We start from the raw sequence: 24,976 nt of genomic DNA, 5'->3' as shown, positions 1-24,976 counted from the left end.
CCAAGCACTGATCCCTGAGGTACCCCAGTAAGTAGTTGATACCTCACCTCTCCAGGCTGCGTTGAAGGACCTAACTGAGAGATAGGAATTAAACCAGTCAAGCACAGTTCCTGTGATGCCCAGCGAGGAGAGGGTGGAGCCGTTAGCCGTTGAGGCTAATTTAATTATAGTCTATCTAATAACTCACTTTATACACACTAAATATGCTTCTCATCTGAAATGCAGTAGTTTCGTTTTGTGATTGAAGCCTTGTTTTAATTTGAGTTTGGTGCAAGCCATCATGGAACCACTTGCCCCAATGATCTGCTCTGCTCTGTATCTCTGGAGTATACGCATAGGGTGTGCTGACTTCCCTTGATATTGCGGCACAGATGACAAAACTGATGCAACCAATTTGAATTCTAGTGAGTATTTAAAGTAAGATTAAAACGCTATGGAGGAAGTCAAACCTCTGAAACAGAAGACACCCGTGACATGCTAAATAGTACTGAGGAAAAGACCAACACTGTGCTATTCACTAAATTAAAGGGTTTTTCAAATTGCACGCAATGCTCCGTACTAAATTTTTTCACTGTTTTACAGTAGCTGTTATATTTTGACATATTTTATAGTTTCATATTAAATAATCTGTTAGGTAGTATCTATTAGACCTAATTTTTATTTAAACTATGGCAGTTTCTTAAATACAATTGTTTCATAAAAACTGCTATTATTAATATTGTTATTATTAATAATAATAACAATAATAATAATAATAATTTAGAAAGACTATTTTTGGTTGTACCTGTGCTTAAATGGCATTGCATTGTAAATATATGTGTATATGAAATCTAGACCTCCAAGGCTAAAGGACAAATTAAGGGCAAAGTTTTCCTCCTGTGTAACATATGTTCTTTTTGAATGATGTTTGATATTATGAAATAAACTGTATGATAAATATAATAGGTTCATGCAATTAAACAGTTTATCAACTTTGTAGGGGCTTTTAAAGGGGCTCTTGACATCAATAGCAAAAATAATGGCACTTGATACATGCCTTTATTCTTGTAAACCAAGAAGAAAACTATGCAAGATATAAGATAATGCCACCCAGGCTAAAGATTGTGTCTTTTGGTGGGTTGTGACTTGATGTTTAATTTCAAATCAGGGTCTGAAAGAAAAAACAGTTGAGAACCACAGGTGAGGTGCCGCCACTGGTGTGTGAATGTGTGTGAGAATGGGTGATTGGGACACAGTGTAAAGCGCTTTGGCAACCTCTAAGGTTAAAAAAGCGCTATATACTGTAAGTGCAGACCATTTACCATAGTGATTCAGTGTTAATATCTGTTGTTTGTGTATGTTCTGTGAAATAGGGTTATATTTAGGGTCCAAGCACCGAAGGTGCTGTGTTCTTCTTATTCTTATTCTGCGTCTTCTTACGTAATGGGAGTCTATGGTAGCCCTATGAACGCTAAATAGGAAAATGATGAAATTTTGCACACTGATAGAGGTGGTCATGAATAGAAGACACACAAAATTTGGAGTCTCTAGGACACACACATAGTGCAACCACCAGTTCAAAAATTAACTTTACTTTTGTGTGCATCTTTTGAACCATTTTGCCTACAAACAAAATAATTTGCAACTGATTACTCTCCTCCTGATGATTCAAACAGGCACCTTACATTAAAATCCCAACCACTACAGTGGCTGCCATCTTGGATTATGACATTTACAGTTTAAACTTTTCACAGCCTTCAAACTTGGTCTGATTTTCCCAAACAATGGATTAAAATAATCTCCAGACCAAGCCGCACAGAAATGATAATACAGAATTTAGAATTTTGCTTATCTTTAAAAGTTACGTCATCGCAAAGTTAACGAGGTCTATGTGAAAATGGAATTGAGGCTGTATCTCGCAACCCTTTATCCTATCGAAACGAAACTTTGTATGAGGACCATGGTCTGAGGTCACGCAGAGTTTTACAACAGCGCCACCTATGGGTCAAAAAGTGTGTAAAATGGCTATTTTGTCTGTAACTTTTGAACCATATTTCCTCAAATATCAGGTTGGTGTCTATGGATTTTGTTTGTCATGAGGACTTCAACTATACCTAATTTTCCCATATCAACCATACTGTCTCTTCACCATATTGAAATTTATTACAAAATGACTTATCTTTTAAATACATTGTTGGATTTCAAAGAAAATTGATATGCATCATCAACATCATGTCCTGATGATACTTGTACAGTTTGGCGACAGCCCCACCTATAGTTCAAAAGATAACCTATACTTGTGTGCTGACTCTAACCTCAGGAAGTCTCTTTGCCACTCAATAAGCATGTCGACTGAGTAGCTTAGTGTGGTAAAACACTGATGTGGGTTTAAATCCCACATGGGCCAGTGTTAGAGTTGATATTATCTTGTACTGGAAGTCTTTGTATTGCTGTTACTGAATAGTTTCAGGACTTATCACAGCTCATGTCTGTTTGTTCTTGTTCTTCTTTGTCTTTGTATTGTTCTTCTGATATATAGGAGAGTAATATATTTTGAAAGGATTGATAAGTTTGGAGACAGCATCACCTGTAGTTCAAAAGAGCATGTTCTGCTTAGCATGGTGATCATGCTACATGCTATGATAGCTTAGCATGCTAAATGGTTAACATGCTAACCAGCACATTTATAAGGCTATTTGAAAACAATGTTATCCGTAGGCAATATTACCTTTACATGCTAACAATCTAGCATGCTAACAAACACATTCGTTTGCTGGCTTTAAACTTGTCAAGTCTCTTTGGCATTAGTTAGGTATTTCAACTGAGTGGACAAGTGGTGAAAGTCTTGGCGAGGTGGTGGTATAGTGGCTTAAATTACAGAACTGGTAAGCAATAGGTTTCTGGTTCAATCCTCACAACCACTACCATTGTTTCTTTGAGCAAGGCACTTATGTAGTAATTGGTAGTAGGTTGCTCTGGGGGGATTGTCCCTGTAATAAGTGTATTGTGATTTGCTTTGGATAAAAACATCTGTTAAAAGTATAAATGTAAAATGCAAATCATAGTTGTAAAATGTCGGATCATTGCTCAAAATGTTCTGAATTTTATTCTAGCTAAGGATGGTTTTTATTGTATACTTGTTGACCTATGAGTCTTCATGTTGTGCTTACTACTACATAAGCTTTACTGCATTGCATAATTCCTTCTTGAATTCAAAACCAGCTATCTGTGTCTTTGGCAATGTTTGGCTGTGTAAGCTGTTTGGCCTAGTTGGAATTTTGTTCAATAGGTTGTAAGTGATAGAGCACAGCCGTCGCTGAATAAGCTGATCAATAGGAGAGTGATGCATGTGGCTGCGCTGCACGTTTGTTTATGTTGGATTTAAGTTTACCATTAAACTTTGTTTACATTTCAGCTAGTGTGCGCCTCCTTGTCCATCCTTATGCTGTTACAGTGTTCTTTGGGTTGTGCTTAGTGTTGTGCACAAGTCATTTTCTGCATTGACAGTTATTACTACAGCAATCTGGGTTTCCAGAGCTCTTCAAGTGTCAAAATAAACAGTAAATAAACACACTCAAGACAAACACGAATAATCCATCTTTAATGATTCTAAGGTCATTTTCAGCTATTTCCCCATTGATGCGCATAAATGCAGGTACAGAATTTTGTCTCATGTACGTGCACACAACAGCACCTCTGCTGAAAAAAAACTAAAGAAACACTAAAAACTACCATAAAAGTTGTCCGTACGACTATATTCCAAGTTCATAACCATATGGGATCTTTATGTGAGGAACAGGCTGAAATTTAAGTCTTGCTTCACAGCCACGGTCACCGTTCATTTTCATTGTATGGAAAATTCTGCTATAATTAATTATCTTCTATATTTAACTGACTTTGAAAGGGGGTAACTGGACTGAGTGTGAGAATAAAACGGAATGTCTTTCCCAACCTCCCAAAATTCTGAGATCTTTTCCTGGCAGCTGCTGCAAGTGCTGAGTGGAAATGCATCTTCATGTCTCCTCGCTCTTCCTGTCTGTTTTTCCTCTCCTTCAGAGGTTTCCTGTGAATGGAAGTGGAATACAGAGATGCAGGATAATACAGATCAGCATGCACATAACAGAGGCTTTAGTATTAGTGGTTGCTGTTAGTGTGCTGGCAGTGATTGTTTGATATTGAGAAAATATTGAGAAGGATTAGGTGTGAAAAAAATAGAAGGATAGTTTGACACTGCTTAAGCCATTCATTTCTTGGCACACACATATACAGTAGCCTAACATAGCCTTCTAGTAGCCTCTCTCTCATACAGTAGCCTTAAAAAAGTATTTGGATACTTGAGCCACACTTAAAAATGTGTGAATTGCATTGCATTTGAAATCAAAATAACGAACCAAGTGGCATCAACAAACAATTGATATTAGACACTTTATCAGAACTACTGTAACTGTCTTAAGGTCTTAAGGTCATGTTATAATCCTAGTGAGTTATGAATGAAAGGAAGAGGGAAAGCCTCAGGAAAATGTCAACAATGGAAGTAACAGTGGGACACAGAGCAGGTCCTCCACCCCATTCACTGCTTGTTTGTAAAATGTTTTTCCTGTATTACACCGGCATTCTTTCATTCCTCACATGGATGTTTACCTCTTGTTTTTCACTTGTAGCCAATGAATAGCACCACATTTTCCAGTCAAAAATAGAGAAACCTGGAACTTTGGATTAACCTAACAATAATGCATTAACGTGATATAAAAATTCCCAATTACTTTCTTACAGTAATGCATATTCATGGTCTTGGGCAAATTATTACAAAGAATTGAACAAAAAAAAAATATTGCCGTTAGAATAATTCCTTTAAATGGATTATTCACCCAAAAACAAAGATTTTGTTTGTCTTGTGGAAACAAAAGCAAATGTTTTGAAGATTCCTCACGCTGATCTTTCCCATACAACAAACTTTGACAAAATTTCCACTTTTTAACAATATAATCTATTCCTGGTTAAAACTAAGTTTAGCCCTACATTTTATTTTATTTTTTTAATTGTCCCATTAAGGAAGTCAAATTGGTTGCTAATGTCATTTCATGTTGTGTTTAAATACACATTTCATACAAATTGCTAAAAAAAAAATTTGCTTTAAGAAATAGGCTATATGAATATTTTGTGGTGTCACAGAGAAACATTAGAGAGAAAGTTTCCTTTAAAGTGTGATGCTGATTGCGTTTGATTGTGTCTGCATGCATGTGTTCTTCTTAACAGGATTGAGGTAGTTCCTCTATTTCAGAGATTAAGTGACATTAGGCATATGGCATTCATTACACACAGCCAAATGGCTTACAGAATTTTGGACACATACCCTGACATCCACGTCACTCTGTGGAATAATGAACACACATACAGTGCAATCACAAAGCCACGGAGATAGTATATCCTACATATTTATTCAGATATTGAAGAATAAAACTAAGTAGCAAATAGGATGGCTACACATATCATCAACTCTTCTATTTCATTTCAATCTTTTTCCCAACATAAGAATACATCAGAACTAGACTGTATATTTAAAGGAATATTGTGGCTTCAGTTTAAGTTAAGCTCAATTGACAGCATTAATGAAATCCTATTTAATGTTTTACACAAATGTTTTACTTGTTCAAAATGAAAGTTAATGTGGCCAATTTTTGAATGTTAAAATACTGAGTTTTTCAAAAGTTTAGCCATAAGACTTAAACAATATGCATGTAAACATGATTCTAGTGTGATAAAATCGCTTATTAACCTTTTCTGTGTACAGTTAGAGCCAAGTTTACAACTTCGCTGCCATGACAATGTACAGTAATGTCAACAAACCCTAAAACTCTAAAAATAACATGATGATTTAAATAACTTTACAGCTCAAATAATACTTGAGTTTCAACAGAAGATTTAATGTAAGTGCTTTTGTAAAATTATTAGCTTCACATGTCTGCCTTTATACCCTAAAAAAAGTCCCTATTCACTTCCATTGTAAGTGAAACCTCAATTTTTGCTTTTTTGAAACGAAAAGGACTTTAACCTCAATTTCTTTCTTTCTTTTTTTTTAAAGAAAAGGAGGGATGATTCAAAATGATTTTTGTGGTCATCAACATTATGCCACAAATGGTGTCGATTGATCTTAACTTGTATTGAACTCAGAATTTTCCTTTAATGCACTTAATTGCTTAAACCTCCCTCTCAAATAAGCATTTTAAAACTACTTATACTAATAATATTTATATTCTATTACTTGAATTTATGAACTTTTGATTATTTTTATAATGATCAGAAGTCTGTTCTGCAGTCATGTTTTGCAAAGAGGTTATGCTATAAAACAAAATGATCCTGTGCAGTGTGGTAAATATGTTTCATAACTTGATATCTCGTGATGATGTTGATATTTTTGTATATCAGATTTGCATCATTTTGTGTGTGTGTGTGTGGCTGGGGTCCTGCTGCATTACAGCACTGACATGCCTCAGTGCTGATGACATCGTCAGGGTGGGAGGCAGCCTAGCAGGGATGATGTCATAGAGAGCAAATCAGATCATTTGCAGCAGCCTTTCCCCATAAAAGAAATGTCAGGGCTTTTTTTAAACTTCCGTCTACATCCACTTTCTTCTTTCCCTCTTTCTTGAATCCCTGTTTATATTTTTAACCCCCCTTATTTCTCCTCACCCTCCACTTTTTCTGTCATATGATATTTTGAACCTTAAACCCATTTTCCCTGTTTATTAGTCATCTGGTAGTGACATCAATTCTAATTCTGCCATAATCAAGGGTGATTCTTTCTCTTTATGATGGAATAGATACATCAAAGTGCTCATTAGTTTTGTTATTCAACAGTTCCTGTTTATATCTGAGGAATGTCTTTGCAAAGCAAGAAGACATTCTTTGTGACAGACAGTTATAGAAATGACTTTGCCAGATGTCTTTTGCGTATGCATGTTGTATACATTACACTAGAGGGCGGCAGAGACAAAAAATAGATGTACAGTGGCCTAAAAAGGCATTTGGGCACTTAAAGCACATGCATATACAGCCAAACATAGTAGCTTTTATTTGAATGAAAGATAGCCCAAGCAGACTTTGACAAAAAAAATAAAAAAAATAATAATCATTATACAATTTAAAACAATGTATAGCCTATACTGTTAATGTAGACAAAAGTATAAGGACAGCATTTGTTTGCAGATGCTAAATGGATGCTATGTGAAGAATACAAAGAACTCCAGACAACATGAGTTGTGGAAAATCAGATGTGATCTAGGTCTAGGAGCTTTTTCATTATTGAAGATGCTGTCAGTCTCTCTGGGATGATAACAATGTGTGTGTACACACACACACCTTGCATGTCCTCTCTCCAACTGTGTGAGTAATGATCCATGAGTTAATTCTGCCAAATATAGTCAAGATGCAATTCTCACAGTCAGTTTGTGTGTGTGTGTGTGTGTGTGTGTGTGTGTGTGTGTGTGTGTGTGTGTGTGTGTGTGTGTGTGTGTGTGTGTGTGTGTGTGTGCAGCTGTTCACAGGCGGGTCCCTCATCTTTTCTCGTCAGGGTGCAGCGAGCCCCTCTGTTGGCAGGCCAACCGTTGACTTGGAGACAAACACACAGCAGATAGCTCCTTTATTCACTTTATTAAGGGAAAGGGTCAGCGATGGCCAACTGTGACTGTAGCTCACATTTAACTGTATCTGTCATTTAACTCAGACACATGAACACAAACCACTAAAACGATCCACAATAAACTATTTAACGATATATTAGGATGAAATCTATTCTTTGAACACACTCTCTGTTTTCTCACAGTATGAAGGAAGTGAATTATGCATGATTCTTTATAATAGTTCCCTCTTGTGGCCACTCTCAGAACAACACTCAGACAGACAGACAGACAGGCAGGCAGGCAGGCAGGCAGGCAGGCAGGCAGGCAGGCAGGCAGGCAGGCAGGCAGGCAGATAGATAGATAGATAGATAGATAGATAGATAGATAGATAGATAGATAGATAGATAGATAGATAGATAGATAGATAGATAGATAGATAGATAGATAGATTTTCAATATAAACAGATGTTATATTGCTCTTTTATCATTGCTGTGCTTGAGAGAATTGATAGATAGATTTTAAATATAAACAGATGTTATATTGCTCTTTTATCATTGCTGTGCTTGAGAGAATTTACTGACCTAAACTCATTCAATACATTGTAAATTTTAATTTCCATATAAGCTGCCATCATTCTCAGCTCAGCAATCATTAAACACAAGTAAATACACTCCCGACATACCAGAGTCCTCATTTTCTTTTATCCATGATTTTCACGCGTGGCGAAATGACCCATTATGCTTAGCGCATACTACAGACTTCCGGTTCGCAACTTATTCACATTACCAAGCATTCAAATAATCACTAACGACAGTCAAGAATGATAGAACACTCCCTGTTTTCTTAAAGTTTTTTATGATGCGCTAGATTTGGCCTGGGTTGCTCAGTGAGTAAATTTGCTGACTACCACACCTGGAGTCATGAGATCGAATCCAGGGCATGCTGAGTGACTCCAGCCAGGTCTTCTAAGCAACCAAATTGGCCCAGTTGCTAGGGAGGCTATAATATGGTTCTCGCTCTCAGTGGTCTCATGTGGTGTGTTGTGCGTGGATGCCGTGAAGAGCAGCGTGAAGCCTCCACATGTCTCTGCGGGAACACGCTCAACAAACCATGTGATAAGATGCATGGATTGACGGTCACAGACACGGAGGCAACTGAGATTCGTCCTCCACCCCTGGATTGAGGCATGTCACTACGCCACCACGAGGACTTAGAGCGCATTGAGAATTGGGCATTCCAAATTGGGGAGAAAAAAGGAGAAAAATAATAATAAATAAATAAATAAATAAATAAATAAATAGGCAAATGATGAAGAATTATATTAATGCAACCTCTGCTTATTGCATCTGGTTTGACTTACTGTTGTTGCATTCATTTTCCAGAAATGTTTTAAGCCACCTGTAGTTGATATAACATCCTCTAACAGCACATATTCCATATTCGTAATGGTGCCACCAATGGAGAAGTCAGGAAAAAGGTGGATAAACAGAGAGTGTGTTGGATTTTGAATTGTTGTTCCACAACTGCTGTCTGTGCATATTAACTGAACAGTGCTGGCTTTTTTGGGTATTTGTTTGGATTGTCATTTTCATCCCTTGTACCCTTATAGTGCAGTAGGTTAGATACATTACAGTATAATGGCTGAATTGTGACTATAATCTGATAATGAAAGGCAAACGTTCAACAGACTGAACTCTGACACTATTCCCCGGACCTGCTGTTCTGCCTGCAGATCAAAAGATCATGGCCACTGTAAACAGATACTGGAGACTGACAGCTGAACTATTCCTGTAAGAGAGGCACACATGCAAGAACTAACTAATTTTCTCAACACACATGTGCATTTATAGGCACCAATATATATTAACGTGTTAGAAGGACAGGAGAGTAGATTGTAAACTTTCATTAAGAAAACACAGCTCCTTTTTTGTACTGCAGACTTCATTCTAGTGGGTTTTATACCAATATCTAGAGTGGCCGATGGCTGATGTATTGCTTATACAGTAGAATTAAATTGAATTATATAAATGGTATTTTCACAGAATAGATAAATGTAAACATTTATTGCATAATATTTTCTTAAAATTCACAAAACCTATGTCCATAAAGCAGATTTTTTTCTATTTTTAAAAAACAAAAGGTTGAGAGAGGGATAACAAGGTTGAACGGGGCCTGTAACAAGCCTTGTTCATATGTCACAGCAAAGAAAGTTACAAAAAGAAACAATTCACCCAATTCTGTCCTCATTTGGCAATTTTCACTGCACGTTACGGTTCGACTCGACTCAAATCTACTCGATTTACTTTTCTGAGCTTTCTTTTCCACTGCAGTTGTGCAGTAGTGCAGCCTCAACGTGGGTGGGATTATAGGCTGATCTTCAGAGTTGCGCCGCATCTTCTGCTACAACATCATCTTAAACGTGACACAAATATTACTGACCATAAACAATAACACGACCGCTAGCTGTTAGCTACTAGCTCATTGTGCTGCAGAAGCAGTTGTTGCATGGTGATTTCACAGTTAAATTGGCCTGATTGTTTTAGAAGCAAGCTTTCCAGTAGCTGGTCAACTAAATAAATTGAAGCTTTCAAGCAGAATATAGAGTTAACATAACAAAATGTACCATCCTCCATCGTTGACTCCAATAACGCTGTGGCCGAGTCCCAGGCACTCTCCCTCCCATTGCTCGCCGGTCTATTGCACAGCGTCCATTTAGTCGAACCACTTCCTCTTTCTTCTGTTTGAACCAATCCGGCTGTTGTGGTCCTTGATGGTTCTATAGTCACTTTTCCTACACTGTTGGTAGGTCTGGTGGTAGCTGTGTGTGGCCAACAGATGAGACACCTCCTGAAAGACTTTTTCGTTTCACGTTGTTTCGATCGTCGCTAACAAGAGGAACGTCTGTACCTCGTTTATTGACCATGGGATGGTTTTGCGCACAGCCATTTATTTTTGCAATTTAAAAGTTGTGTGAACAAATGATACTGCTATCCCTGTTGCTAACTTAAAACTAGCGGATTGATGTCCCGTGTCGGAAATTCAGCGATGCTGGTAGTGACGATTCTCTCTGACCAATCAGTGATCTGCAGGATTTTGATGTCACATTTATTATCGGCTCTGCTTGCTTGGAACCTCGACCAAGGTGGTACTAAAAAAAGTGCCAGGTACTATTCACAGTGGAAAACCCCCAAAAAGCAAGCAGAATCCAGTCGAGTGCAGTGGAAAAGCCCCAATTGACTCACATATGATTTTCTTTCTTCTTTGAAACACAAAAATAAATGTTAGACAGCATTTTAGCCTAAGTCAACATTTACTTTCATTTTGGGGTTTTTCCTTACAATGAAAGTGAATGTTGAATTTTCATATTTGAGTGAACTATACATATAATTGGCCAAGCTGGCACAGTTTTTGGCTAATGCAGATAATCTCAAAACAGCCAAATATTATTTGAGATTAGATTATCTGCCTGGTCAACATCAATCAATTTTTTGTTTTATTTTTCATTCGATAAACTATTTATGTAATATTGCTCCTGTCAGTAAGTGTTAGTGTGAGACTTTAGCCTGAAAAATTTCTGTGGAGAAATGTTCCCACTGTCTCCCTCTGGGAATTTGTCATCGGCTTCTGCCAAGGGCTTGCTGCAGTCTGAGATAATGTGACCATCAATGAGAACTTGTTAAAACACAGAGAGTCAGATTTAATCTTTATTGCAAATTGATGAAGGAGATAAAAACAGATTCTGCCTGAAGCCCTGACTATTCATAGTATTGTCTTTAGGTTTTATCATACTCATTGGCTGAACATTCAGCATTGTGATTATTAGTCACACCCATATCATGTCATCTTACATATTTATGTCTTCACGATCCAATAAAGTTAATTATTCAAAAAGAGTTTGCTTCTGATGATGGAGATGAAGATAAAGATGATCACAAATACAAGCCCTCCCAGGAGAGATGTACTTACCACCGCCCTGACCTTTCCCCCTGAAGCTCATCCCTAAAAGGGACAGAGAATGACAGTTGGAATCCATCACCCAGAATGCCTCAGGGTTTGGAGGATCTTTAAATGGCATAAATCATCCTCTGAAGGGCACTTTGAAGGGAGAACAATCATGATAGTCATGCTGTAAGATCGCTTCAAATGGAATTTCCCAATAAAATTACTTAAAAGTGAGTTTCAAATTACCCTTATTTTTGAGCACCACACCATTTACCCTTTCAAAGATCTCACAGTGGATGATAAAGTGTTCAAAAGGCATGAGCATTGGGATGATCAATTCAGAATGGAACGCACCCCAAATCTTTCTGTTGCCTACAAACTTTTGACAAGTGCAGTCCAATGACTCTTCAATAGACTCTTATGAGTCGGTCCTTTCTTGAAGAGATATTTTGAGAGTTTAGATGCATATCAATTCAATTATACATTTATTGTCATAAGTACAAGTACCATGTACAAAGTACAAGGACATACTTACGTGAATACTGGTCCACAAACTATAGACAAGACGAAATGCAATTAATAGCATTACTAAATATAATATACATATATTCAAAAAGTACAATAAAACAGATCATAAAGTGACAGTATAAGTGATGAGCCTAGAGAGATCAGTGCAAATCAAGTTCCACAATGACAGTGTGTTGTCCAATATGTTTTTGTAATTGCTTATTAATGTGAATTGACCAGTCTTACAGCAGTAGGATAAGAGCTATCCTTGAATCTGGTTGTGCGTGTTCCAATAAAACTGTTAAGTTGCTTAACAGAAGGTAAAAGAGTGAAATGTGCCTGTGCAGGATGGCTATGGTCTTCCATGATGCGCTTTGCCTTTCTGAGGCAACGTGCGTTATATATATCTTGTACTGCTGTTAGCTGTGTGCTGATTATTTTCTGGGCTGTTAACCACCCTCTGTAGTGCTTTCCTGTCCTGTAAGGAACAGCTGCCACCCCAGGATGTAATACTCCCTGTGAGGACTGACTCCACAGCCAACCTGTAGAAAGTTTTAAGGACTACAGTGGACATCCTCGCTTTCTTCAGGCACATGAGAAAGTGAAGGCGTTGATGTGCCTTTTTGATAATAAAATCTATATGCTCAGTCCGTGTGAGCTTAGCAGTGAGGGTAACCCCTAGAAATCTAAAGCTGTTTATCCACTCTACAATGTCCCTTCAGAATCGATCACCAGGTCCTTAGTTTTACTGACATCAAGTAACTGGTTGTTTTCCTGACACCACTCTGACAGGAATCACCTCATTTCTGTAGGCTGTTTCATCATTGTTGGTTATCAGACCCAGAATGGTGGGATTGCTAGCAAACTTTATTATAGTATTTGAGCTGTGACTGGCCACATAGTCATGTGTGAACAAGGAATGCAACACAAGAAACGCTTCCCTGTCGTGTGCCAATAAGGATCAGTGGGGAAGAAATGTTTCTACCAATCTGCACATGCTGTGGAGAATCTTTATTCTTCATTCTTCGCCAGCACAGTTGAAGTAGATATGTATTGTTAATAAATCCTTTGAACTTTGATTTTGCCTACCACCCCTGGAGTCGCGAGTTCGAATCCAGGGTGTGCTGAGTGACTCCAGCCAGGTCTCCTAAGCAACCAAATTGGCCCGGTTGCTAGGGAGGGTAGAGTCACATGCGGACCTCCTCGTGGTCGTGATTAGTGGCTCTCGCTCTCAATGGGGCGCATGGTAAGTTGTGCAAGGATCGCAGAGAATACCATGAGCCTCCACATGTTAAGAGTCTCTGTGGTTTCATGCACAGCTAGCCACGTGACAAGGTTCACGGATTGACGGTCTCAGAAGTGAAGGCAACTGAGACTTGTCCTCCACCACCCGGTTGAGGCGAGTAACCGAGCCACCACGAGGACCTAAGTAAGTAGAGGAAATTGGGATAAAATTGTGTGTGTGTGTGTGTGTGTGTGTGTGTGTGTGTGTGTGTGTGTGTGTGTGTGTGTGTGTGTGTGTGTGTGTGTGTGTGTGTGTGTGTGACAATTTGTAAAATTGTGCGTGTAAGATTCGCTCACCTTATTAAATGACGCTATCATCCCTTATTCAGTCACTGTCTGCAGTAATGCAATATCCTCCTCACACAAAAGAGCTCTGTCTTCCCCATGGAGGGACAGAGAGATGGAGAGAGATGTACATTGTTTTTAGAGAGAGCGAATGAAAGTTTATGAGTGGGAGCACACAGACACACATTCCTCCATAAATAAATTACTGAGAACAACTCTACACCACTGACCCCAAATGCACCGATATACTCACACATCACCTTACCAAAGAGAGATTTCCTCTTTGGTTTACAGCCGAATTCCAAGCCATCATGTTCTGGGACAGGGATTCCAAGATAAACTGTTATAAACTTTTAAAAGTTATTGGAGAAAGGAAAATGAGAAAAGTTGTATGTTTTTACAGGGACAGGAAGAAGAGATGTGTTTAGAATTATTCTTGGTTCCTCATCCTGAGCTTTATTATCACAGAGAGGATTGTGTGGTTTGTGAGAGGAGAATTGTGCTGTTTAAGCTTGTGGTTTGAGAGAGAGAGTACACAATGTGGAATATGAATGATTGGGAAGAGATTAATCCACAAATTGTATTGAAGTCCATGCGATGGTGTTTGCTCTTATGGTGTTCTTTCTCTTTGCTCTTATGAGTGCTTCATCTCATAACATTGACTTCATCTACAGATGGTATCATGAGGTTTAAGCTGGTTTCGACATGTTTGGTCAGTTGGTGGATATTAAGCCTGTAATAGCTGGCTGGATTTTTGACAGGGTTAATAGGCTGGCTTTGGTTTTTAAATGAAGGATGCCTGTTGAGGCATATTCTTAAAGATTCTGTGGAGCCCCAAGGAACAGAACTGTATTGTAAAATATGTGAAGTATTTTGTTAACTAAAGACAACAATACACTTGTGTATGTTAAATTGTAAAAATTGTACCATTTCATTCAGACTAAAGGCCTTTGCACACCAAGTGCGAATTTTTGCCACGATTTCTGCCACGATTGACATTTTTAATCCATTTAAGCCATTCACACCTGGAGCTAACATTTGCATGCTGACAAAGCAAAGCTTTTTATATGGTGAGTTTTGGTTACTTTTTGTAAATAAAATAAAATATGAGCTTTGGATCAAGTGTCAGGAAGTGCTGCAGTTATCAAAACCAGCGCAAATGGTGGCGCTAAAGCCCAGCTGTTTCAATCACTGACTTTAAACACTAAATGAACTCGAGGAAGAAATCCTGTACCAGCAGTGAGGATGTGGATGTGCGTTTTATTTGCACCAAATGTCTTAAAAACTGAAACTAATTTTCTCATGGGTTCTCTTAACATGTAAAATAGATTGCTTGCATCTCCCTTCAAAACTCTCCGATCTTACAGTATGTGGATTGTGCTTCATAATGTATTCCATATTGCTAATTTTTTTGCCTTTGCATATAATCTTGTTTGAGTTCTCTTATATCTCTAAAATAATATTTAGCGCAGCATATTTTACTTTGTGTCACTTTCTTTTTTAAATAAACAACTTTACTGATCCTCAATATTTTTCATCTCCAAATACTAATTATATTAGACTATTGCTGTGATTTGCTGTGCACTCTGTATATAGTCTTTGTATCAAAATGCCTTTGTATAACAAAAATGCTGTGGCTTTTCTACAAAATTATGTAATCATTATTGCATTTGCATGCCATTTTAAAAAGACAAACTATTGTTTTAGTCCGACTGAAATCATACTTATAAAGTGCATTTCAATGTGCTGATTGCTGATGAAACATCATATTTTTTTTCTGATTGGCTGTGATTGTATTGAATTACACAACATTTGTACTTTCATTGTGGACAGACACATTACTTGGCTCTGGTAACTTGTTACATTGTGCCTATATGGGGACAAGCTGTTATGCATTAGTTTAAATCTGTCTGTCTTACTGGGCTATTTTGAATTACATTAGTATATGTATGCACACAAACACACACAGTCATAAATGTCCTTACTCCCCTTTGATGGAATGACAGGCTTGGAATGATAGGATTACAGAAGATATGTGAAACATTTGGAAATGCTCTTCAATGAATAATCTACTTGTAGGGAAACTGTGGAGTGGGGGTAAAGGAACTAGTACTCTACTTTAGAAGAGGAACTTGACAATTTAATTTTCTGAAGAAAATATGAGTGGTACCTTATTGCCACAAAGCTAGGTTGTGTGTGGTTGCCAGGATGTTGCTATCCCTACTAAAAAAGACCTTTCCCATGTTGGTCAAGCTGGTTTATCTTTGTTAGTTCTGGTTTGGTTCCGGTCTAGCATTAACAAGCAGCATTAATGAAATGTGTAATGAAAATCAATTGAGAGAAGGAGAGAGAGAGTCTAACACCTGTTGCTTAGGGCCTCTCGCTAAGCTTACAGGGGAATGCTAACGTCACCATCACCTCTTTTAGTTCTGGGACACACACACTCACACAGACATCAACACACATTCCATGCAGCAGGGCGCTTTCAATTGACAAGTTTCTAGACTTGATCTTCAGAGTTTAGAGTAGCCCAAACTCCATTTCAGTAAACTGCTAACACTCTTTCACTCATGTGAGAAGATCTGGAATCTGGCCAACAGCTGCTCTCTACAGACAAACTATTGAATCCAGTGTCCCAAGGGCCAGTGTATTGGTTCAGTCTTGTTTGAAGAGCATGGAAGCACAGGGGGAACTTGAAGAGGCAGAGGAGAGTAGGACAGAGCTTCCTGGGGAAGGTAAAGACAGTGCATGGTTGCCACAATAGGGTTTATTTGTTAGTGAGATGGAACAAGATTTCTTGACTTGAAGATTTTTCTTGTTGACTTACTATCAGACTGCTTTTGTGCATGCTTGAGTGTGTGTTTGTGTAGAGCTTAGAAGATATAAATAGACCTGATAGCTTGCTGTCCTGTGACGTAATGCAAAAGGGGGAGGATGATGGGGTTTAGGTATTCTAAATCTTACATTTTTACAATGTGTGAGATTTATATACCTTTTGATTTACACTAGAAGTCAGATGTTTAGACACATCTAAACAGTTTCCACATTTTAGAGTAGTAGTAAAGTTATCAAAACTATAAAATAACAGAAACAGTAAAGGAATTAGGCTATGTAGTGTCCAGAAATGTTGAACAAATCAAAACTATCTTAAAGTAGCCACCTTTGCCAAGGTTACAGCTCTGAATCTGGGCATTCTCTCAACATCATGAGGTATCCACCTGGGATGTGTTCCCATGTATGCTGGGAATTAGTTGGCTGTTTTTCTTCACTTTCCGGCCCAACTCACCCATATAAAATATAGTTTTGTTAAGAAATTCATACATAGGCATAATTTACATTTGACTATAAAACTAATTTCAAGCATTTAAGCATAATACTTTATATCAAATAAGTTTTAAGATCATAAAAAACTATTTCATTCAATGTTACCATACTTTTGACTGGTAGTGTAGTTATGTTTTTTTTTTCCTTTGGAAGAGGAATGCTGTGCTAGAGAGAGAATGGTAGCCTGTTATTTCTCAACCAACATCCACAAAAAAAACAAAAAAACAAAAGTAATCCCATGAGGCCATATTTCTCACTGATATCACACTAGTTTAAGTGCCCATTACTGGGAAAAAAGGGCCCACATAAACTGAAAACATCTGTGTGCCAACTTCACTCAAGAGGCCAATACATCACTTTTATGAATGTACAGTGTGTGTGTGTGTGTGCGCGTGCATGTAGCAGGGTCATTTTGCTGACACAGTCATTTCTCCTCTGAGCTACCAGTAATGCTGATGGAACTACACAAGTTTTCTCATGCCTGAATTTGTGTTTGCGACTGCATTTCCAACATACTGTCTGATTGTGAAGCACCGGGTAGACCACAAGCACTAATAAGTAAATTTTTATTTGCATCTGAGAAATAGTATCTACATTTAGGGGCAGCTGTGGCTCAGGTCGTAAAGTGGGTCGGCCACCAATTGCGATTCCCGGCCCACATGACTCCACATGCCAAAATGTCCTTGGGCAAGACACTGAATCCCAAGGTGCTCCCAATGGCAGGCTAGCACCTTGCATGACAACACTCCCATCATTGGTGTATGAGTGTGAGTGTGTGTGTGTGATTGTGTGAATGGGACACAGTGTAAAGCGCTTTGGTAACTGCTAAGGTTATAAAAGGCAGTATATAAGTGCAGACCATTTACCATTTATTACGCGGCCCTCTAGAATACTCAATTCTGATTGTCAATGGCGCCATCTAGTGGTGTGATATCTAGAAACAACTGCATGTCCGGGGATTTAGATCAATTATCTGGGTATTGTGAGTCATCTTTCCTACTTCTCGGATCACTGTGCGATCTCTACAAGTAAGCTAATTAACCCTTCCTTGGTGTTGCAGGACTTTCAGATTTTTTCATTTTAAAAATGCTAAAGAATGGTTAAATAATTCCAACTCAAATCAATGTTTCATGTCCATTTGTTAGCCTTGTAATAGGCTGGATATTGAGGAGTCAGATGGTCATTTTTACAAAATAAACACCAACAGAACAGAACCAGAGGTGGATTTCAACTGTTCAGAGATGTATTTCTTCTCAAATAATTACATAATATTAACTAAATCAATATTTATGACCATTTATTTATTCATTTGGTTATTAGCCATGTAATAAGTGCATTCCGTTGTTGTCTTGATTACCCTGCCAGGTTGTATTTTACGATAACAACTGGCTGACTGTAAATGATCCCTTACTTAGCTACTTTTTTCATTATTTTAATATGTATGTGTCTTGTGGGTGGGTGTGTCACATTTGATATGGGTAAACATTCAGCGCTAGTGTGCCATTTGCTCTGGTAGTTTTGTTAGAACATGTTAGGTTCTTTTGGATTTTGAAAACTTTAGCTTGAGGATGATATAAATCTGACAGCCTCATATTATTTAATAAATCACACACTTTCTTGTTCTGACAGCACTTCATTTAAGAACTCCAGCCAGGTCTCCTAAGCAAAATTGGCCTGGTTGCTAGGGAGGGTAGAGTCACATGGGGTAACCTTCTTGTGATCGCGATTAGTGGATCACAATGGGGCGTGGTAAGTTTTGTGTGGATCGCGGAGAGTAGCATGAGCCTCCACATGCTGGGAGACTCCACTGTGTCATGCACAACGAGCCACGTGATAATATGTGAAGATTGACAGTCTCAAAAATGGAGGCAACTGAGACTTGTTCTCTACCAAATCAGATTGAGTTGAGTAACCGCACCACCACGAGGACCTACTAAGTAGTGGGAATGGGGCATTTCAAATTGGGGAGAAAAGGGGATAAAAAAAATAATTATATGTCTGGAATTTGTTTATATAATGTGTGTTTGTGTGTGTGTATGTATGGTTGTGCAACTTTGCAAGTGTATGCATACTCATATGCAGTATGTACATACAGTATACTGTATGGCCAAAAGTATGTGGGCACCCTAAGACCATACCCATATACCGTATGCTTAAAATATTATTACTATTACTATTATTTATTAATAGTAAATAGTCCACATGGGGCCCACAAGTAAATATTCCCATAACACCTTTTCCCTAATCATCCTATTGTCCTGTCTTCTATTTGTGCAGAGCCTCTGAAGGGTAATCTAAAGGTGACCTCCACTGAAGACACTGAACATCTAAACCGTAAACAGCAGGTTGTCTCCGCTTACAGCCCTGGCAATCGCTGTGATCCCAAATCCAGCCGTGCAGGGGTTCTACGCAGACACACTGTGGGCGGGGCACGTGACTCACAGGAGATCCTCGCCATGCAGCCTTCAGACATGGATAAAAAACGAGAGGCCTTCCTGGAGCATCTGAAACAGAAGTATCCGCACCATGCCTCCGCCATCATGGGCCATCAGGAACGACTCAGAGAACAGGTGATGGCCAGTGTCATTTCAGCCAGTTTAATGCATTACTGTCAGTTACAAAGAGATATCAGTGAAACACATGTACAGAATCTGTCCACTGATATTGAATGAAACCTGGAGATTTTGAAGTATTTGAAGAAGTATGTGCTCATTTAGTTAAAGAGTGTTGACTGACAGAAGTGCTGTATGTTCCACAGCACTTGGCCAAATTCCTATACCAGACTGGATAATGTCCTTCATTTGATCTTCATATATTATAGCAACTTATTCCTAAAGAAACTTTAAAGGCATGTAGAATGCCAACTCACTTGGTATGCAAAAACTTAAAGGAATAGTCCACCCCAAAATTTTATTTGGTCATAATTTGCTTACCTTCATGTACGGCTGGGCAATATGATGATATATATATTTTGCAGCGTAGGATTTTCTGTCAGTGGGCAGGGATTCACGTGAGACTGAGAGAATTTAAGAAACATGGAAAGGGTTTTTATGGCATAAAAAAAAATTCAGCGGCCACTCAAGCAAATTCAATGGCATTTATCTTGCGTTCTGCGCTTCATAAGTGCTTAATATGCTTCTGATCAGACAAGCTCATCTGTGTTTAATGTGAGAGTCGCGTGGGCTATCTTTGAACTCTTTGGACTCTTGAGCATGCAAGTGCGCACGAGTCCAGCAGGCTTCCGATATTTACAGAAGAGCACAGAGCAGGATCACTCGCGCTTTTCCATAATTTTTGATCCATGATAAACCCTGAAAAAACATCTCCACAGAACGAGATGACTCCCAATCAAGTCAAGAAAATGGTGAGGATATTGTTATTAAAACAGGTGTGACATCTGTGGTGTTGGTTCACAAAAGCCGACACAAAGCAGAAAAATATAATATGAAACTGCATACCACGACAATAATCACTCATAATACATGCTAATTGTTTTAATTCCTCATAATGAAGCACGCAAAAGAATATTATGAAAGCCAAAAAAATGTGCTCTGCATTAAGTCATAATAATGCATATATGCAATATTTATATTTATTTACAGTTTTTCATCAATCGCTTTGGCTCATTTTTTGAAACTGTCTTAACATTCTCTAAACTGTAAGTGGAATTGTCACAACTGTTTTATTGGACATCACAACAGTTTCAGGAAATTGGCCAATGCCTCCAAAATGAAAAGTTTTTTTGTTATATTTAGTTGTATTATAACTAGTTATAGTTACATTTAGGCTAAACTTTTAGGTGAGGAAAGTATGTTTTACTCATTAAAACCTTTGTCATTATTCACCTAAATATCTTGTCTGATTACGACACAATTTCACTCACTCATGGCCCCCATTTGCTAAAATGTTGCCACTTTCACGCAATGTTCATGAGGCCAGGCTGACAATGGCAGTTGAGAGGGACACAAATTAAAGCTTAAAAGTCATATTCCAAGGTTTCTGAAGGCATTCAATAGGTTTTGGGGAGAAACAACCAAAAAAGTCTTAAATTGTGGGCTGTTTATCTTCGGCTATATGACACACAAGTCACTTGGACTGTTTTTATGATTCTTTTGGTTCCTTTTTCAAGCATTACATTGAGAAACAATAACCATTGTATTGAAGAGACAAACCAGAATATTCATAAAAAAATGCTGCTCTTGTGTTCTGCATAATAAAGAAAGCCATACGGGTTTGGAACGACAGAAGAAGGTGGGGGTGAGTAAATTGTGAGTTAATTATGACAGTCTTTTCATTTTTTGGTTATCTTTTCCTTTAACTCTTTAATATATCTGAAGGATATATTTAGTCAAGGCAGGTCACTGTTCATTATCAAATTAATATGTAAAATTAAAAAGAATATCGTATATTCAGTATATACATATAAAATCAATGAAACAATGCAAAGTGTCATGCGCAATATATGCGCTACTGTATATGCATTACCAAGGAAACAGTCTTTCAAAATGACTTTCAAAAATCTCTTGTCATTCAGTAATAGCTGTCAGAATGGTTGATGGAGATTGCAGATGTCTTTTATTGCCTGGCTGGCAATAAGTGCCTTTAAGCTGTTAGGAACACTAGAACCTTTTATATATATATATATAACACATATAATACTAGATATTACAATCTAAAGGTAGTCATTAGATGCATAAAAGACATCAAAATTTGAGGGATTTTCTTTATTTTGTCTGCTTTCTACAAAAACGCTGAGGAACGATGAACATATTTAGTAATGTGAACATTTCTGCAGTGGGTGACATATCTATGCAATATAAAGCTATTCAGTGTGCAGTCTTGTCCTTATGCTGCACTGCACTTCCTTCAATTATGACCACAGGGATCATCTCTCCGCCATAACACAATATTAACTCCATTAATTATTCTACAATATATTTTTATATTAAGAGGCTGGAACCAGTTAAATACTTTTTGTTTTTACAGTGGCCTCATAATTGACCAAACCAAGGGTTGTACTTATGATGGTTGTAAATAGATTGCTATCTTAGTTTAAACAGGTTTGTTTTATTTTTTTCCTTTGGCTGAAAGAGTCAATTTTCAGGGGTTTCAGCCTTAGGTGAAAACTGTAGCCTGCACCATAGATCATTCTGACACCTTTTTCTCCTCTCTCTGTCAGGTCATGCCCTAAAAAATTTAATTTCCTGTTCGATCTCACACTCAGGTTTAAATGTTTAAAGGGATGGTTCAGACAAAAATGACAATTCTGATTCATTTATTCATGGTCATGTTGTTCCAAATCTGTATGAGGTTTTTACTTTTTTATGATGAACACAAAAGGAAATGTTAGACAGCATGTTAACTTCAGTCAATAATATTCACTATCATAGTATGAAAAAAAATTCTTGATTCATGTCAATTTGACTTGTTTAGCGCTTTAACAACACACATCATTTCAAAGCTGCTTTACAGAAAATTATTTCGTAATAGAATATGATGCTGTGGTGTCTTAAAGTCCTCATTGTGTGGTTTAAATGAATAACATGACTGAAAAGCATGCCTTAAAAAGGATTGTCTTTAGGCCCCCAGTGAGCAAGTCAAAGGCAATGGAGGCAAAGAACACAAAACTTGGTGAGATATTTGCTAATGGAAACAAATAACCTTGTGAGAAACCAGGCTCAGCCAGGGGAGCTAGTTCCCCTCTGGATAAACAGCATGAATATAATGCCAATATTAGTTATCTATGTGAAAATTTTGTTTTATGCACATAAGTAAACTGACTAGATGTTTGTGGGCAATGTTTAAAATGAAAGGATTGTGTATGAACTGTAAAATTAATGATTAAGTATCTTTGAAATCCATTCTGAATTGACTGTTATTTACCCACTAAAGTGCACGTAATGAAAGTGAATGGTGACAGAGTCATTTTGCCTAATTTATCCTTCTGTGTTCCATGGAAGAAAGAAAATCATTCTGGTTTGGAATGACATGAAGTTGTGTAAAGCCCGATTTTCCTTCATTTTTGTGCGTTCCGGATTCAATTGCTCCCAGTCGACATTGTTGCCTTTCAAAGTATACTCTTCTGACTGCAATCGAATATGAACACGCTTGACACGCATGCGCACTATCAACTGCTTTTTGATACAGTTTAGTACAGTCAACGGCAGGCGCATGTGCCAACGATGCACACAAGCAAGGACTGTCCACATATCAAGAAAATCTGGGCCACAAATGGACAGTCCATGCGGACTTTGACATTTTAATTACACGTACTGTGCATGAGCGATCATTAATGTGGACAACCAAATTATGCTTTGGCCTTAAATGCTGGAATAATTTTCATTTTCATTTGGGTGAACTATTCCTTTAAGAAAAATGTCAACTAAACATTTAGCACAGTTTTTTGTAGAACTTACTTATGCCCTTTTATACTGTTTAGTATACATGTGTTTTTATTGTTTATTCCATTCTGAAAAAAATAATATGAACCCTAACACTTACCCCTTTGTCATATGAATTTAAATGATTCAGATGTTACTGCCTTAGAACAACTTGGTTTCAGGAAGACACACTCTTTCTCATTCTCTTTTTCTGTCCTTCTGCCAGTGCTCATTCACTCAATGGGTCTGTGGAATGTTATTTGGATTGCCCCAGGGGGTATTAAAGAGAAAAGGTGGGGGCAGAGGCTGAACGCCACCCCACAGTGGGTGAGTGAAGTGTTGAGTGTTTACTCTGAGGGAAAACAAAAGGTTCCTTACCTGCTCTAAAGATTTCAACAGTAGAACAAAGGTGGTGATTGGCAGCTACTCAAGGAAGAGTGTTTTTAAGTGCGGAATACGAGTGTAGGTGGGTATGCTATGCACATGGAAAGGGGAGAGAGAGACCGAGAGGAATTTTGATTGGTTTAGTGCCCAGTCAACCATACACTTGACCAACCTTTTCAAGGTCTATTTTCAGCTTTTGCTTTTACTATACTTACAATACTTACTAACTTTACTTTTACTATACACATGCATATGGCCTATTATTGCATTTCAATGACACATAGTATAAAATGCTTAGTTTATAAAGATGGACCTAGTATTTTGGAGAGAGGGCATTGAACTTGACTGTCAAAAAAGAAAAAAACATAATAATTAAGAAACAATCACTGCCTTTATCAGGGCAATGTGCACTAGCTGTTTAGCATGTAAATGATTTTTGTTGTTTTGACAGTATTATTACTGTATTTCCAACTGCAACTTACTGTAGATACTGTTTACAGTATGTTGTTGTCAGATTTGTTGTTTTTACAGTATTATGGCTGTATTTCCTACTGTGCCTTACTGTTGAAACTGTTTACAATATGTTACTCTCAAACTGAGCTGTATTCTTTTGGGAAAAGTGAGCGGGAAAATAAACTGTTACTGTTAAATTGCTTGAGAAGATTGGCTCGAGAATCTTAAACCTGTAAATACACAATTTAGAGGGGAATTTTGTGGTCATATTCAGTTGTATATTATCAAAAAGATGAAACCCAGGAGATGTCTTCTCTGCATTGGACCTACTCTTACAATTGCATAAAAAGTATTCTATCGAAGCTTGAGTGAAGTTTAAGATGCCATTTATTTGATAAATGTAAAGCAATGTCTCTCTCTTTGGCGTAGGCCCCGTCCGGCGGTCCGAGGGAGTTGTACCCGGAACCATCATGTCCTGCCGGAAATAGGAGGCAGGGGTGAGGAGCCTACCTCCGTGCGGAACAGGGCTCAACTGGTGGTGGTGGGGTGGTGGAGGTTGGCACACTGAAACAGCAATGTGATATATTGTGAGCAGACTTATAAAGCAATGGCTTACATGCGATTGGCTAGGAATTACCCAGCTAATGATGTGATGATGTACAGCTGCTAGTTTTCCCGCTAGAACTACGCTGCGCTTCCATGAACTGTATGCACCTGACAACATATGAAAGTTGAGCCTGATTTGGCTCCTCATCACAATAAGCAGCCATATCACCCAGTAGCTCTAGACTGGTTACCCACTAAAGCTAAATAGGGTT

At 37.9% G+C, this 24,976-nt stretch overlaps 1 protein-coding gene across 1 annotated transcript in view; it reads left to right on the top strand.

The window, feature by feature from the left end:
* Positions 1-24,976, top strand: part of LOC127634884 (sickle tail protein homolog) — a 119,543-nt gene that overhangs the window by 32,445 nt on the left and 62,122 nt on the right. The window contains exon 2 of the mRNA XM_052114617.1: positions 19,219-19,511. Coding sequence (XP_051970577.1) covers positions 19,219-19,511 — 293 coding nt within the window. The remainder of the gene's footprint in view (positions 1-19,218; positions 19,512-24,976) is intronic.

The sequence above is a fragment of the Xyrauchen texanus genome, chromosome 42 (assembly GCF_025860055.1).
Source record: "Xyrauchen texanus isolate HMW12.3.18 chromosome 42, RBS_HiC_50CHRs, whole genome shotgun sequence".
Lineage (NCBI taxonomy): Eukaryota > Metazoa > Chordata > Actinopteri > Cypriniformes > Catostomidae > Xyrauchen > Xyrauchen texanus.
The sequence above is the reverse complement of the archived record's forward strand: the minus strand, read 5'-3'. Positions and strand labels throughout refer to the sequence as shown.